Here is a 16389-nt window from a genome sequence, read left to right as displayed (position 1 = left end):
TGTGTCTCTACTTTCTTATCTGTAAATGACCAAGAAGATATTGCAAAGAGCTATTTTAAAGATTAAATGGGTCAATCTATAGAAAATTCAACCATGTATATAGTACACAATCATTTTATAAAACTTTACAATTGCTGTTCTATCTTAACTTTTTCACTAAAAATATAGGAAAAGAAAAGCAACTACTTTTTAAAAATTGATTTTGAATTGAGAATATTAATATTAAATATTAATATTAATACTGCATTTTTCTGCAGACTAAGGTGATCTAAAAGTTCTCATGGGTTGAGGGCATGAAGTTTCTTTTGTTATTTGAGGGATGAATTATTCTCCAGTCCAACCTATCTTGGTTTCTCTAAATTGGGAAGCAAACTGACATAACAAAATACATATTTTTAAGCCTACATCCTTCCAATTTATACAAAATGATAGAACAGAAACTCTGGAAAGAACATCTTTCATCATAGGGTCTCTATGAAGACAAGACTTAACCTACTATTTCCAGTCTAATCCTTCTCAGATGCTTAAGATTTTTAAGAACTGTGTTCTGAAGACTAGAGCAAAATCACTTTTGCTACAGCAAGAATATATGGACATATATATTCTTTAGAGGCTAAAGATTAATAATGTGTGTAGTGGCCCCTTGGGTCCCTGTGGCTGTTTCATTCTCTTCCAGATTTAAGGATATAATAACTGTTCGATCAGCAGAAGCTGTCAAGAGGAGTTGATTTTTTTCTTCACAAGGTTTCAAGGATGGAAATGTAGTAACAGCTGTTATTTTTTGAGTGTGTCCACTGAGTTCCAAAAGTTTTTCTCCTGTCTGAAATAACAATATGAATCTTAATAAACTCATATTTCACAATTTAAATAATCTTCAATGACAACATTAAGAACCATCACATCCTAAACAAATACTGAAAAAATAGCTGTAAGTAGTTTTGATTATTTTCTAATTATAAATGCTAATTTTAGCACATCTCTACAGAAAATTTAAAGGAATATTCTTCCCTGTTTTCAAGAATATTATTATGTAAATAGAGGGCCCTTTGTATCCACATATTTGTATATAGTTCTCAACAGTTATAAGTTGTATAACAAAATACAAGACAGCATACAATGTGTGTGTACACTAATTGACCAATCGCTTATAAAGTTAGTCTCTACTCCATGTCTAGTTTCACTCATTCATTGTTTCTCCTTCAGTCCCTCACTGATTTTCCAATATATAAAAATAAAATAGAAACATAACATAAACTGAAAATCTCTCCAAATTCACAAGTGTGGTGAAAGCACAGATGGCCCTGTGCATCCAATGATTCCCTGTGAATCCACAGATTCAACCAATCTCATACTGAAAATATTTATATAGTATTTACATTGTATCAGGTATTATATGTAATTTAGCAATTGTTTAAACCATATTGAAAGATATACAGGTCATATGAAAATACTATAGCATTTTTTATGAGAGAGTTAAGCTTGCGCAGTTTGTGGGATGGGGGGTATACTAAAAAGACAGTAATATTTCAGAACTGCTTTAGTGAAAGGCAAAGCCATTGAAAAATGAAGATCTGTCAGACCAGACAGTAGCCCAAAATAAGGAAACAATAAGGAAAAATGCATTAAAAGAGAATCATTTGTAAAACAAAGAAGCAGAAAGAGAGGTCTTGAAGGAACTTGAAGTCTTAAATGTTTTTGAAAAACCTCTTGTTATATTATTACTAAAGTCAAACATAGGAAGAACGTTGTACTACACTAATACACAATGTTCAAAGAAAAAGTTGCATCTCTCAAAACAAATACTTGATTCATTTTGGAAGTCAATACATAGTTGCTGACTACCTATATTTTTTTCAAGGTTACATTTCCCCATAAAAATGGCATTTGTTTCTTAGGGGGAAAAAATCTTAAGAAAAATTTCCTCTTTATTATGAAATAGTAGTGCCTATTTTAAATGAATTTATCTGAGTAGCTCTTCCAAGTATTAGTTGTATCCTAGAATAATTTCATGTATTCTCAAATAACAATATATATTTATAATTTATATACTTCATAATTTATACACTTATTTCATAATCCACATATAATCAATACACACCTGGGCATTCCACACAACTATAATTCCATCATCCCCAGCAGATGCAAATCTAATGAAAGAAGAAAGGTCAAGAAAAAGTCACATTTGACATTTAATTGCTACAATTAACTAAGAACTACCAGCCTTATTAGTGGAATCTTGACTAACATCAATGAAGATTAGTCTCTTTAAACTAACTTAACAAATACTTGTAAGACACCTTCTAAATTCTGTGCCAAGTACTAAGGACCAAAGATAAAGAATACACTTACAGATTTACAAAGAATAACCTAGCAGAAATATAAAAATGAGGGCTAAGCAAGGTACTGGTGGCACAATCCTGTAATCCTAACTACTCAGGTGGCCAAAATTGAAGATCAAGTTTGAAAACCAGCCCAGGCAGGAAAGTCCATGAGACTCTTATCTCCAATTAATCACCAGAAGCCAGAAGTGGAGTGGTGGCTCAAGTGGTAGATTGCTAGTCTTGAACAAAAAAAGCTCAAGGATAGCACCCAGGCCCCAAATTTAAGCCCTAGAACCAACACACACACACACACTCCCCCCCCCCTCAAAAAAGGGGATATACACAGATGGCCTTCAAAGTTCTTCCTTGTAGTAAAATCAAGATTTTAAGAGATGCCTAACAAATTTAATAAAATAAAAGTTGAGAAGTAGCTTCACTGATAGAAATGACAGTCCAGAGATTCTCTGGAATAGAATCATGTCCTTAGTTCCATTCTTTCTATTACTTTTTCACAATATGTATTTTAACACTAAATTAATTTTAACACTAATCAAGACCTCTCTCCTTTACTCATCTTGGCTACTTAGTCTATCCATGTATATGTTGTATTCATAGTATGGAAGGTTTGTAGTTTTGTTGGTGGTAGTTTTGCTTGAAACACGAAAAGGTAAATGGAAGTTTGTTTCATGGCATAATAAAAGAGCTGTAATCAAATTTGCTCTAGTTTATCTCTCCTCTTCTCTATACATACAGGAACAAATTCTACATTCTATAGAGTAAAAGTATCTTTCACATAAATACTGTCAAGAAAATAATTTGTCAAATAGGATTATTCCAACACAGTGGTGTGAAATAATCAAATTGTAAGCATGTCAAATAACTGGTTATAAATAATGTAGTACACAAGTTAGTAAATGAATTTTAGTGATTGAGAATTCGTTAAAACTTGTTATTCTATTATCACTTTCATCTATTCAAATGAAAGGGAAATTTTCAAATAAAAGAAAAAGAAGTGGCTTTCTAGACAGCCAGCTATGGATTACACATAACTGGCTCCTGATAGTTAACAATCATTAATAACTGACATTCCACACAAAGCTATGGTATTTAAAAAATTTATGCTGTTTCCCCAAAAGACTGGGTTTTACAAGATCTGAGATAGGCTGGGATGTCTTAGCTTAATATTTTTGACCATGTATTGCTGGGAAAACATAGAAAACTGAAACACTTGGACATAGAAATCACTTTGTTCCCATGAAAGCTTCTAGTCTCATGGATTTTACTCCTACATGAATGAAACACAAACTCTCATGGCCTTCAGTCAAGTAACACCTTCTTAACCCTCCAAACAGAGGTTGAAATTTTTAATCTTCAGTTTCAAAGTCCCCTGTGTCTTCACAGGTTCAGATAGGTCCCATGCTCAGTTTTCATTTCAAAACTCTATGATTAGACCTCCTACTGTCAGAGCTACAAAATTACCCAGGAAATGTAAATGGTCAAATATAGTCAGATAAAGACTGGCAATTTTAAGTGTGGCCCCACTTCACTTTCTAATGGGAAGAACCTTTAAAAATTCTTAAACTGGGTGCCAGTGGCTCACACCTGTAATCCTACATACTCAGGAGGCTGAAATCCGAGGATTGCTTTTGAAAGCCAGCCAAGGCAGGATAGGCCATGAGATTTTTTTTCGTACTTTTTTTTTATTGTAAAAATACTGTACAGAGGGGTTACAGTTACATGAGCAAGGTAATGAGTCCATTTCCTATTGAGCATTGTTGCCTCCTCCTTTGTTTGCCCCCAATCATCCCTTCCCTCCAGCCTCCACAACTACCCCCCCCCATGAGATTCTTATCTCCAGTTAATCACTAGAAAATGAGAAGTGGCACTGTAGCTCAAAGTGGTAGAGCGCTAGCTTTGAGCAAAAGTGCTCAGGACTCCAGGGCAGTGCCCCACAACTGATAGGAAAAAGAAAAAAAAACTTAGTTAAGTAGCTAGAAACAACACAAAAAGTTAATTTTAAAATACAAGAGATACCTGGACACTAGTGACTTACACCTGTAATCCTAGCTACTCAGGAGGCTAAGATTTGAGGATGGCAGTTCAATGCCAGCCTACGCATTAGAAAGTCCCCATAAGACTCTTACTTCCAATTAACCACTCAAAAACTGGAAGTGACACAGTGGCTCAAATGGTAGAGTACTAGCCTTGAGCACAAAGAGGCTAAGGGACAGAGCCCAGGCCCTGAGTTCACACCCCACAACTGACCAAAAGAAAAAGATAAAAAATGTGGATATTTCTGGCATCAATGGCTCATGCCTACAATCATAGCTACTTTGAGGTTGAGCTCTAAGGATCGTGGCTCAAAGGCAGCCCCACCAGGAATCGCTGTAATTTTTTATTTATTTATTTGGTCATGGGGCTTGAACTCTGGGCCTGGGCGCTGTCCCTCAGCTCTTCAGCTCAAGGTGAGCACTCCATCACTTGAGCTACAGCGCCACTTCCGGTTACCGGGTGGTTAATTGGAGATAGGAATCTCACGGACTTTTTTGCCCGGGCTGGCTGTGAACCGCGATCCTCAGATCTCAGACTCTTGAGTAGCTAGGATTACAGGCATGAGCCTGGTTGTAATATTCTTTTTTGTTTGTTTTTTGTTGCCAGTCCTGGGGCTTGAACTTTGCACCCTGGGCACTTTCCCTGAGCTCTTTTTGCTCAAGTGTAGCACTCTACCACTTGATTCACAGTGCCACTTCCAGTGTTTTCTGAGTAATTTATTGGGGGAAAAAAGAATCTCAGGGACTTTCCTGCCAAGGCTGGCTTTGAACCATGATCCTCAGATCTCAGCTTGTTGAATGGCTAGGAATTACAGGCCTAAGCTTCTGTGGAATTATCTCAAATTAACTACCAAAAAGCTGAAAGCAGAGCTGTGACTCAAGCCTTGAGCAAAAAAGCTTAGGGAGTTCTATGTAAAGTCTTTTGAGGAACCTCCATACTGCTTTCCAAAGTGGTTGAACAAGTTTACATTCCCACCAACAATGAAGTAAAGTTCCTTTCTGTCCACATCCCCTCCAGCATCTGTTGTTAGAGTTCTTGATTTTTGCCATTCTAACTGGAGTGAGGTGATATCTCAATGTTGTTTTGATTTGCATTTCTTTTATGGCTAGGGATGTTGAACATTTCTTCATGTGTCTATTGGCCATCCTTCTTTCTTCTTCAGAGAAGTTTCTCTTTAAGTCTTTTGCCCACTTATTTATTGGGCAGTTGTTTCTTTGAGGATTTGTTGTTGGGGGGTTTAATTTTTTGAGTTCCAAGTATATTTTAGATATGAGACCCTTGTCTGTTGTATGGCTCTATGACGCAGCAATCCCACTTTTGGGCATTTACCCAAATGTTTACAAACAAGACCACACTAAAGCTACCAGCACAACTATGTTTATTGCAGCATTATTTACCATAGCTAAGATATGGAACCAACCCAGATGCCCCTCAGTAGATGAATGGATCAAGAAAATGTGGTATATATACACAATGGAATTCTATGCCTCCATCAGAAAGAATGACATTGCCCCATTTGTTAGGAAATGGAAAAACTTGGAAAAAATTATATTAAGTGAAGTAAGCCAGCCCAAAGAAACATAGGTCCCATGGTTTCCCTTATTTGTAATATCTAGTATATGTATGAGTCAAGCGGAAAAGGTCAGATAATGTGATGTCAGGAAAATGAACCCTTAGATGTGTATTTTAATGTTCTTTTCTTTCATGCATGTGTTTCTAACGCATTTATAAGATTATCTCTTTGTTGCTTTGTATGTCCCTCCCCCACAGTATAACCCCTGCTTTCACTATATTTGATGTCAGTATAACTAGTGGAGGAGATGGGGAAAAACCAGTTCTATAAGGATACAGGTGGACCTGTTGCAACAATGAGAAGCACAAGTTGTCATGTCCAAAACGAGCTTTACAACGTCGGTGCAGGGGGTGGGGTGTGGGGGGGGAGAGGGGGGAAGGAATAGGATTGGGATGGGGGGGAGGGGGGAGGCTGGGAAGGGATGTGAAGGGTAAACAAAGGAGGAGGCTGCAATGCTTGGTAAGAAATGTACGCATTATCCTGCCCATGTAATTGTAACTCCTCTGTACAGTATGTTCACAAATAAAATTAAATTAAATTAAAAAAAAAGATGGTTTCTTTAGTTGGCTTTCAATTTTCTTTCTCTGCATTTTTGGTTTGTAGTTATAATCATTACTGACTCATGTAGCCTTATTATTTATGACACAATAAAAATATTGAATGATCAAAAAAAAAAAAAAAAAAAGCTTAGGGACAGCAAGAAGGCCCTGAGTTCATGCCCTTAGACTGCTGCTGCACAATGCTCACATACACATAGACACACACAAATCTGGATAGTAAAAAGAAAATGATAGTTTTAAATGTATACTTTCAACTGCTGAAATACATACATTTTCTGAAGCTGAATACTAGACAATGTCTTGAGCATCAAAAGTGGCTACAAGCAAATCTTTAGAAACTTACATTTCTAGGCCTATTGATTTCTTTTTCTATTTGAATAGTAATGGCAGGGAGGGTAGAGAACTCAAGGTCTTAAGTTTTCATTGGTATTAAACATCAATCTCTACTGATTCTTCAAACTCTTATAATTGCTTTTCTCCCATTTAGAAGACTGCAGGTTTAAAATACTTTTTCAAACCCTGTTTTTTAACTTCTCATTACTGTTTTATCATGTTTGATTTTCACAATGAGAGATAAGTTCACAATGAGAGATGACTGAACTGTTGAGAGTTTAAAAATGAGACACACAGCATTTCACCTCAAACGAATGCAATAAGTAGTGAACAAAAGTTAAATCTCAACAATGCTCAATGGTAATGCATGAAATCACAGCCAATTTTTTATTGCTCAGAGGTCAATTACCTAAGTTGGTAGCTTATTCAGCTTTTCAGTTCATACACACACACACACACTCACACACACACACACACACACACACACACACGCACACCTTCTTTTATATTTTGGCATACCAATATTTATTGTTACCATCTCTAAAAAGAGAACATGAAGTTTTAAATGCAAACCGGTAGACTAAGGAATGGTTCAAGTGGTAGAATACTTTCCTATTAAAGTAAGGTCCTGAGTTCAATTCCTAGTTCAGACAAAAAGAAAAAAAAATTCAAACCAGTGTGACTGTGTTACATAAAGGCAACTCATAAATAACAAAAATTAGGAGGTAATTCCTAGATTACAATTATATATCCTACTACAAAGGCTAACCAAAAACTAGCTGGATCAGCTTATTAAACAAATTAGCACAGCTTATTTAAAATTGTAATCCTAATCAGTCAGGGACCTTCTCCATCTTCAAGTCAGAATTAAAAATATAACTCAAAGGGCTTGGAATGTGGCTTAGTGGTAGAGTGCTTGCCCAGCATGCATGAAGCCCTGGGTTCAATTCCTCAATACCACACAAACAGAAAGAGCCAGAAGTGGCACTGTGGCTCAAGTGGTAGAGGGCTAGCCTTGAGCAAAAGAAGCTCAGGGACAGTGCCCATGTATTACTGTTCAAGCCCCAAGACAAGAAAGAAAGAAAGAAAAAAAGAAAGAATCCCTAATAACAGTAATAGAAGTAATAAACTATTAAAAAGGAATAGTCAAAATGTCAGGTCAGTAAGACTTAACCTATTCCATGAAAGAAAAAATGGTGACAATATTGCCATAACATTTAACATACTTTTTATAAACATTCTCTATTAATAGAATTCAAAGAATTAAGCCTCAGTGTAAGACAGTGAGAGAAATATTTCTTTGCTGGTTAGTATAGCATTAATTAGTGATATTCCATGCTAGGGTTAGGGAAAGGCCTAGATGAATAACATGTGTATCCTGCCTTGAAATCTCAATATTGAATGATCACTTAGAAAGGTAATATATCTCAACAAATCTAAGCCATCATCAGTTGTAAAACACTCTCATGTTATGTATCATAAAGGAAAAATGCAGCCAATTATAACTAAAAGACACCATCAATTATGATTTTCAAAATTTTAGAGATGCTAACACAAAGAAAAATCAATAAAACATAGTACTTACCATATTTATTGATCTTTATAATAGTCTAATATATCTTTGATTATCTCTGGTAGGTTTAAAGTGCTAGATAAATGTTAAATGAATAAAATAACACACATTTAAATGTTACAGGGCTCTGTGAAACAGAATTAATGGCATTAATGAAATTTCAATCTTTACTTTTAACATTATGACTGTATAATCTATTGTTACAAAAATAAGTTTAACAAAGTTTAAACCTAGAATTCTACCATATTAACAGAAATTCTACAAGTTCATACACCGATACTGCCCCCCCCCCCGCAAAGTCCTTATGGTAAATACACACACTCATGTTCACTTCACTAAAGGGATAAAGAGGGGGTTAAAAAAGGGAGAGGGATAAAGAGAAGGAGGGGAGGGAGAACTAATACCTAAAATTATACGGTCCACTTTTGTTCACAAACAGAATGAAGAAGGAAATATTACAAAGGCAAAATCTTTGGTAAACTCTCTTCTCTCTCAAATCACAAACAGAAGTCCAAAGAACATATCAAACTCATCATATTAGAATAACAACAACAACTACTACTGAGAGAGTAGTGTCCATTCCCCAATGGGAGAACTTCTACCACTATAGAAACATCCCTGACCCTCCTTGCCTCATATAATGAGAAAATGAATTGAACATATTCCTCTCTGCTTCTTCTATCTCTTCTAGCCCCTCCGCTCCCAACCTGTGAGTTTGTCTGTGAATAGGAAACATTCTTGTCTGCTCTTATTTTTAAGGAAAGCCTACATCTGAGTGGGAGGCTTCCAACTGTCCAGCTGACCAGTGATTTGGTAAGTCTACCTAATTCAGATGAAATATAAGTAAACCTGCTGTGGTTATAAACCAAAGTCATATCCTTTAAACCTAATTTTCATCAGTTAGTACTTTTTCAGTTATTACTTTAAACTGATAAGTCATAGACGTACATGTGATCCTTGCATTGAATCTCCACCAGTTCTACTCTTTAAAAGAAATGTCTATCTGCAGGTGGTTCATGCCTGTAATCCTAGCTATTCAGAAGGCTGAGATCTGAGGATCATGATTCGAAACCAACCCAGGCAGGAAAATCTGTAAGATTCTCATTGCTAATAAACTTCTCAAAAAAGGCTGGAAGTGGCGCTGTGGCTCAAGTACTAGCCTTGAGCAAAAACAGCTCAGGGACAGCACCAAGGCCCTGAGTTTAAGTCCCAGGACAGAAAGAAACAAAGAAAGGAAGAAAGAAACAAAGAAAGAAGAAAGAAAGAAAGAAAGAAAAGAAAGAAAGAAAGAAAGAAAGAAAGGAAGGAAGGAAGGAAGGAAGGAAGGAAGGAAGGAAGGAAGGAAGGAAGGGTTGTTTCTTCATTAACTCTTAGAATATTAATAATCCTAAAACTTTTTATATTAAAACAACAATGTCTTTTATGATGGTATTTTTATTTCCTCTATATGAAATAAAGTGTTTTCATTATGGTGAATTTAAATATATACACAAGTGAAGATAGTATAAAAAATGAATAATAAAATTAAAATAAATAAAAACCCTCATATGCTACTCTTCAAAACCTATCAACTCATCTCTAAAACTGTTTCATTTGAACCCCACGTAACTTCTCCCGAGATCATTCTAAAGCAAATCATATGCTATATTTTATCAATAAACATTTCAGCAGAGAATACCCATAAGGACTTTTAAATCATGAATAAATTTACATTTACTTCCTAATTTCATCAGTAATCAAATTTCCCTGTCTCCTATTTATTTAAATTACCTTAGTTAGAAATGGTATCCAAATAAGATCCATATATTGCAATTACTTGACATATCAATAAAGTCTCTTTTATCTATTGATGGATTCTCCTACTTTTCCTTGCAACTTATTTATTGAAAACAAAAGTTATCTGCCTAGTAGAGATCTTAAGAGTCTGCATTTTGCTTACTCATTCCTGTGTTAGCACTTAAAATGTGTCTCTATCCCGGTATTTCTAGTAGACTGATAATTAGATCTAAAGACTTAATCATATTCAAAGTCCAACTTTTTGCTAAGATCATGACATAAAGCAATTTTTATACTTACAGGAAATGTAGTTGCTGGCAGTCTTATTTTGTGTGTGATGTTAATAGTTATCAATAATCGCTATCTAAGTTTATTGCTAAGCATAATTAATTCTAATGTAAGAATTATTTTCAGCTGAAGATTACAGAGAAAAAGAAACACCAGTCTAACCTTCCCCATCTACCGGAAAAGAGATCATAAATCACCCAGTGAAGATGCTCTCCTCTCCTCTTCCACACCAGGAAGGAGAATACCAACTTATTACTGGAGATGAGATGGCACCTAGAGACACAAACAAGCACAAACAAGGCACAAACAAGCCTTACTAACTAGCTCTCCCCACTCTACCAAACCAGTGCAGAGAAGTCGGGAGAAACTTTGTTTCCAAATAACCACCAAAAAGCAGTTCTTTTCTTCTATCTTCTCTCCATTTGCAACAAAAAGCCTTTTTCCTAGCACTTGTCAACAAACTGACTTTTTAAGATATTATCTCATCATTGAGCATTCCCCTGGGTGCCTGTTTGTATTTCTCTGTTCATCTTTTGTCAAACTAACTTGCAGGGCCCCAGCCAATAAGTACAGGAAAACATTATTTTCATCTTTTATATATTAGAGCTTACAAAATCACCATATTCTAATTCCAACATTATTCCTAATTTGGGTTCTTCTGTAAAGAGAAATTTCATCTCACTAGTTACTACTGATCTCAATATAACCAGTATGTCTTGACTTTGCTCCTACTAATTAATATTCAAATGTAAGTTAGCTCCCTAGCATTCTCCAAAGGTAATCAGTAAGATTTCTTTTTTAAGTAGCACTATGAACACATGGATTTAAACATACATGTTATGTTGCAGCCCATTGCAATAATTACCATTATCTATTATAAAAAGGATTCTGCATATGTCGTTTTCTAAGTATAATTACCTTAATGTCTCATAAAACCACAACTCTTCCAGGCCGCAAAAAACTATTGATCAATGTTATACATATGTACAGTTTCCTATACAGCTACCCAAGCTGAGCGCTGGTGGTTCACACCTGTAATCCTAGCCACCACATAATTCCAGTTTTTTCTGAGTGGTTTATTGGAGATAAGAGTCTCATGGACTTTTCTGCCTGGGCTGCCTTTGAACCACAATCCTCAGATCTCAGCTTCCTGAGTAGCCCAACTATACTATACTATACTATACTATACTATACTATACTATACTATACTATACTATACTATACTATACTATAAAAGTATAGTACATATAAAGATAGGCCTTCCAGACTCCCCTTTTCAAGAGGGCACTTAGCTGGATAGTAAAGAACATAGTTATCTGCCTCTACTTCAGGGGTCATTCTAATTCATACTAATTCAGTCATACTAACTGGGAGTCAGTTGGTTCCCCATCATTATGAATTAACCAAGATGGTAGAAGCCAGGAGCATGTTCACCTTGGATGACCTTCAGCAAAAGCCCAGTTTAATTCCCATCTAGAGCAAAACTCTTAAGAGCCAAGTCTTCCACCACAATTCCCCATCGAGCTGACAGAGACTCTATCCCACATGATCAGAGTCTTAGCCAGCTCCCCATTCAAATTGCTTTCTTCTCTCATCCTTCCACTAACCATTTCTTTCTAATAATTTTGCTCACTTCACTCTATTTTAGTGTCTGCTTCCCAAGGAGCCCAAGAGTTAGGAAATGAACGATGAATGTTACTGTGAGAGGAAGAATATTCTTAGCTTAAGAATATCTTCTTAAAGATGAAGCATACTGTTCGTATTTAGTGGATTATCAAACTATTCTGCTTTGTTGCTGTCTTGAAAATGCACAGCTTCACCAGCTACCTAGAGCACATTTCATTCTCGAATTTGGAACTTCATGGGTCATCTGATTCTTTTCCAGTCATGATCACCTTCCTACATAACCTTGTCTGTTTCCTGGAGAAGCAAGGAATGGTCAAATGACCAACAGAGAAATCTATTCTTAAAATGTGTTATCAACTCGGTTTAGTTTAATGTGTCAAATGCTAGAGTATTACATGCAATTTTAGCACAGTCCATTTTTGGAAGGCCCTTGCTGCGGCTTAGCCTTCTTTAGTGATCTCCCAATCAATATGACCCTCACTTCATGTTCAGAAAATACTAAAGAAGAAAAGAAAAGGCAGCTGTCTGTTAGGTTATACAGGATTTATTTGGTATCTTCAAAAACCAATCTGAGAAAATTTTCCACTCACTGATTTTAGCTGAGCTACCAAGAAAACAAGAAAATCCTTCTGCAAAATTTTCAATAAGATGATATTATCTAAAGACCTGAAGCGTGAAACCTGGATTACAACCGTTGACAAAAAAAACAAAAACAGAATGTAATGCCTACAAAAAATAAAAAGTATTTCTGCAATTTAACAATACATTGATAATGTATATATTCAATAGTAAAAGTAATTCCAAACTATTAAAAATGAAAATATCCCACCAATATGCACAATTATCATATTAAAATGTTTGAGTGAAAATATTGAGCTTTTAATTCCCTACATAATAGATTTTTGTCATGATTTAGAGATTTTCCTATAGTTCACAGATTTTCCTATAGTTTATATCTTATTTACAAGAGTGACTCTTGGCTGGGCACTGGTGGCCCATGTCTATAATCCTAGCTACTCAGGTGGATAAGATCTGAGGATCATGGTTCAAAGCCATCCCAGGTAAGAAAGTCTGTGAGACTCTTATATCCAATTAACCACCAGAAAATTAGGAGTGCCACTGCAGCTCAAAGTGGTAGAGTGCTAGCCTTGAGCAAAAAAGCTCAGGGATAGCACCCAGGCCCTGAGTTCAAGCTGATACACACTAAAAAAAAGTGACTCAGGCTGGGAAGGTGGCTCAGTGATATAGCACTTGCCTTGCATGCATGAGGCCCTGGGTTTGATTCCTCAGCACCACATAAGCAAAAAGAAAAAAAGCCGGAAGTGGCACGGTGGCTCAAGTGGTAGAGCACTAGCCTTGAGCTGAAGAGCTGAGGGACAGCGCCCAGGCCCAGAGTTCAGGCCCCACGACCGGACCCCCCCCCCAAAAAAAAGTGACTCTTTTGGTCTTTACTGGTTTTGCTACAGAATTTAAATTTTAAAGCAAAATTCAAACTGAAAGTTCTAAAGTTATGCAACTCCGAAATTCTGCACTTAATTAGGTATAAATTTTGACTTGAGTAATGGATTAAATGTGATTCATGAAGCCAATTCATCACTGTATTGTAAAAGACAAAGGGCAGGCTTTTCCACCTAGACACTTAAATTCACTATGGTAGATAGCCAACATAGCCACACAATATTCCCCATCCCTATACTCAGAATAATTGCTTATCCATCAAAAGGTACAGAATTTATTTATCTACTCAGTGAATTTGACTCAGCTCCTGAATTTCTGTGGCCACTGAACAAGCAACAAAAACGGTGCAAGCAGACAGGAAAAGTCTTACTTTGAAACTTGCCCTCTGCCAATATTAGAGCTCCACAATCACTATGTGAAGGGGAAGCACACAGAGGAAGAAGGCAGTTACCCCAGCTGCACTACTAGGAACCAACCAACTCTAGCCAATCTGCCAGGTGATACTCAAAGAATTTTGCTAAATGGCACTAGATCCTGGCACAAGATGTAAAGACTCTCCCAGATGAGCCTAACTCAAACTGCCATCCTTCAGAATAATGACCTAAATAGTGGTTGTTTTGTGTTAAACCACTAAGTTCAGAGGGATGCTTGGCAATGCAATAGGTAACTGATATAAAGTTTTTTGCTGTTTATAAAATATTTCTGAATCACTGAAGTATGAGCACCACTTTGGGGAAATGCAATCAAATGTCAGCATTTATTCAAGGACCACAACTCTACAAGCGGGTATTTTGATTCTTCTACGCAGTTCTAACCAAGAGGACAGGTAGCATGAACATAATAAATAGAATGATAAATAGTAATGATAAATAAACATGATAAATGGAATCTATATAAAATTTAAAGACAGGATCCTGAAAGTATACCATATATTTATCACTTAACTCCCCTAAATAAGATGATTTTAAGATAAGGCCTACCTACTACATATTAGTGATTTTAAGAAATCATTTAGATTTTTTAATCTAGAAACACTCATATAAATCTTGAAAATTTATATAAATCTTACCTTTAATCATTTATATAAATACACTGAGTATATTTTAAGGACACAACAAAAACAAATATTATCAGAAATGCTCTAAAGATCATTATGCATATTTAACATGCTGTAATTTAGATGAGCTTACATTGTAACAGGAAAATAGTATTGACAGACCAGTAAAAACCAAACAAAATTGTGTGAGCTGATGGCTCACATCTGTAATCCTGGCTACTCAGGAGGCTGAGATGCAATGATCACTATTCAAAGCCAGACTCTTTTTTGGGGGAGAAGGGGGGAGATCCGGTCATGGGGCCTGAACTCTGGGCCTGGGCACTGTCCCTCAGCTCTTCAGCTCAAGGCTAGCACTCTACCACTTGAGCCAAAGCGCCACTTCCGGCTTTTTTCTTTTTGCTTATGTGGTGCTGAGGAATGGAACCCAGGGCCTCGAGCATGCAAGGCAAGTGCTCTACCACTGAACCACCTTCCCAGCCCTCAAAGCCAGACTCTTATCTCCAATTATCCTCCAAAAAGCCAGAAGAGGAGCTGTGGCTCAAGTGGTAGAGCACTAGCCTTGAGCAAAAAAGCTCAAGGACTGCCTAGGCCCTGAGTTAAAGCCACAAGACCAGCTTGCACACACACACACACACACACACACACACAAACACACACACATAATTACTTCGTTGGCCTTCCTAAAAGGAAGCCTCTAGAACCTTGGAATTTCCTACGTGATTGGAGTGCCTTCCTCATTCAGGGTGAGTACCTTGGAGCACACCTGAGTTTATGCTAACAGAATGACTGTAGGTTCTTAGATAGTTTGAGAATGGAGTTTGGCCAAGCTGGAAAAGATGATCAGATGGCTTGAGCTATGTGCTATTGCCACACTGCCCTCGCACTCTCCCAAAGTGATTGTTTGGGGATTTGAGACTGAGTTCAAATCATGTAGTCAGTGATTCATAATCATGCCTGCACAACAAGGCCCCTAAAACAAAACTCTAGACACCAAAGCTCAAGTGCATTTCCTTGCTGTCATGCACACTATTGCCAGGAGGGCAACCAGTGCTAAGGATGTGAGGACTCCGCATCTGGGCTTGCCTCGACCTTGCCCTACACATTTCTTTATTGGCTGATCTCTGATTTTTACCCTTTATAATACAGTGTCATCATAAGTATAGTGCTTTACTGTGTTTGATGAGTCTTTACAGTGAATTTTTAAGCCTGAGGGGGCAATGGGAACCTGTAGCCTGCTAATGAGAAACATGGTGGCCTTTGAACACAGACATGGGCAGTGTGTAAGGCAAGGAGAATGCTGTGGAGAATGTATCCTTTACCTTTGGGTCTGACCTAACTCCATGTGGTCCTAATTTCAGTCCACATGCAAAACAAAACAAAAACAACACCAAAGACACAAAATGGCAGAGAGAAGGCAAGGTCAGTAGACAACAAAAGAGGAATAATCACAGCAGTCACTCATGGAGTCAAAAACAAGACAAAACAATGACAAGAGAAAATTAGAGATGACAGTGGAAGAACTGGTCTCAACTACAGAAGGGGTTGGAATTCAGAACAGGATGTAACAAGTACTTAAGAGGCCGGGGAATCATTCACTCACATAACAACCATCTATTAACACCTACTTACATATAGACACTATGCCATCCACTAAGAATATATGGTAAATTAAAAAGAGACCTCTCATGAAGCTTAATCTAAGAAAGGAAGGTATAAGTTAAGAAGTTCCATCATTACAAAGTAATTGTAACTGAATTAAAAACACTTATAGA

The 16389-nt window shown here is 36.7% G+C and overlaps 1 protein-coding gene across 3 annotated transcripts in view; it reads right to left on the bottom strand.

Moving 5' to 3' along the window:
• Positions 1-16389, bottom strand: part of Wdr41 (WD repeat domain 41) — a 185604-nt gene that overhangs the window by 53043 nt on the left and 116172 nt on the right. For all 3 annotated transcript variants that reach the window (XR_011373743.1, XM_070031226.1, XM_070031227.1), the window contains 2 exons: positions 2099-2147; positions 689-820 (listed from right to left, as the gene is read on the bottom strand). Coding sequence is in view for 2 of the 3 variants with exons in the window: in XM_070031226.1 (XP_069887327.1) it covers positions 689-820; positions 2099-2147 (181 nt within the window). In the remaining variant the exon portion in view is untranslated. The remainder of the gene's footprint in view (positions 1-688; positions 821-2098; positions 2148-16389) is intronic.

This window comes from Dipodomys merriami, unplaced genomic scaffold (assembly GCF_024711535.1).
Source record: "Dipodomys merriami isolate MVZ:Mamm:240054 unplaced genomic scaffold, mDipMer1.0.p SCAF_20, whole genome shotgun sequence".
NCBI lineage: Eukaryota > Metazoa > Chordata > Mammalia > Rodentia > Heteromyidae > Dipodomys > Dipodomys merriami.
Note: the sequence above shows the minus strand (reverse complement) of the source record. Positions and strands in the feature narration are given on the sequence as shown.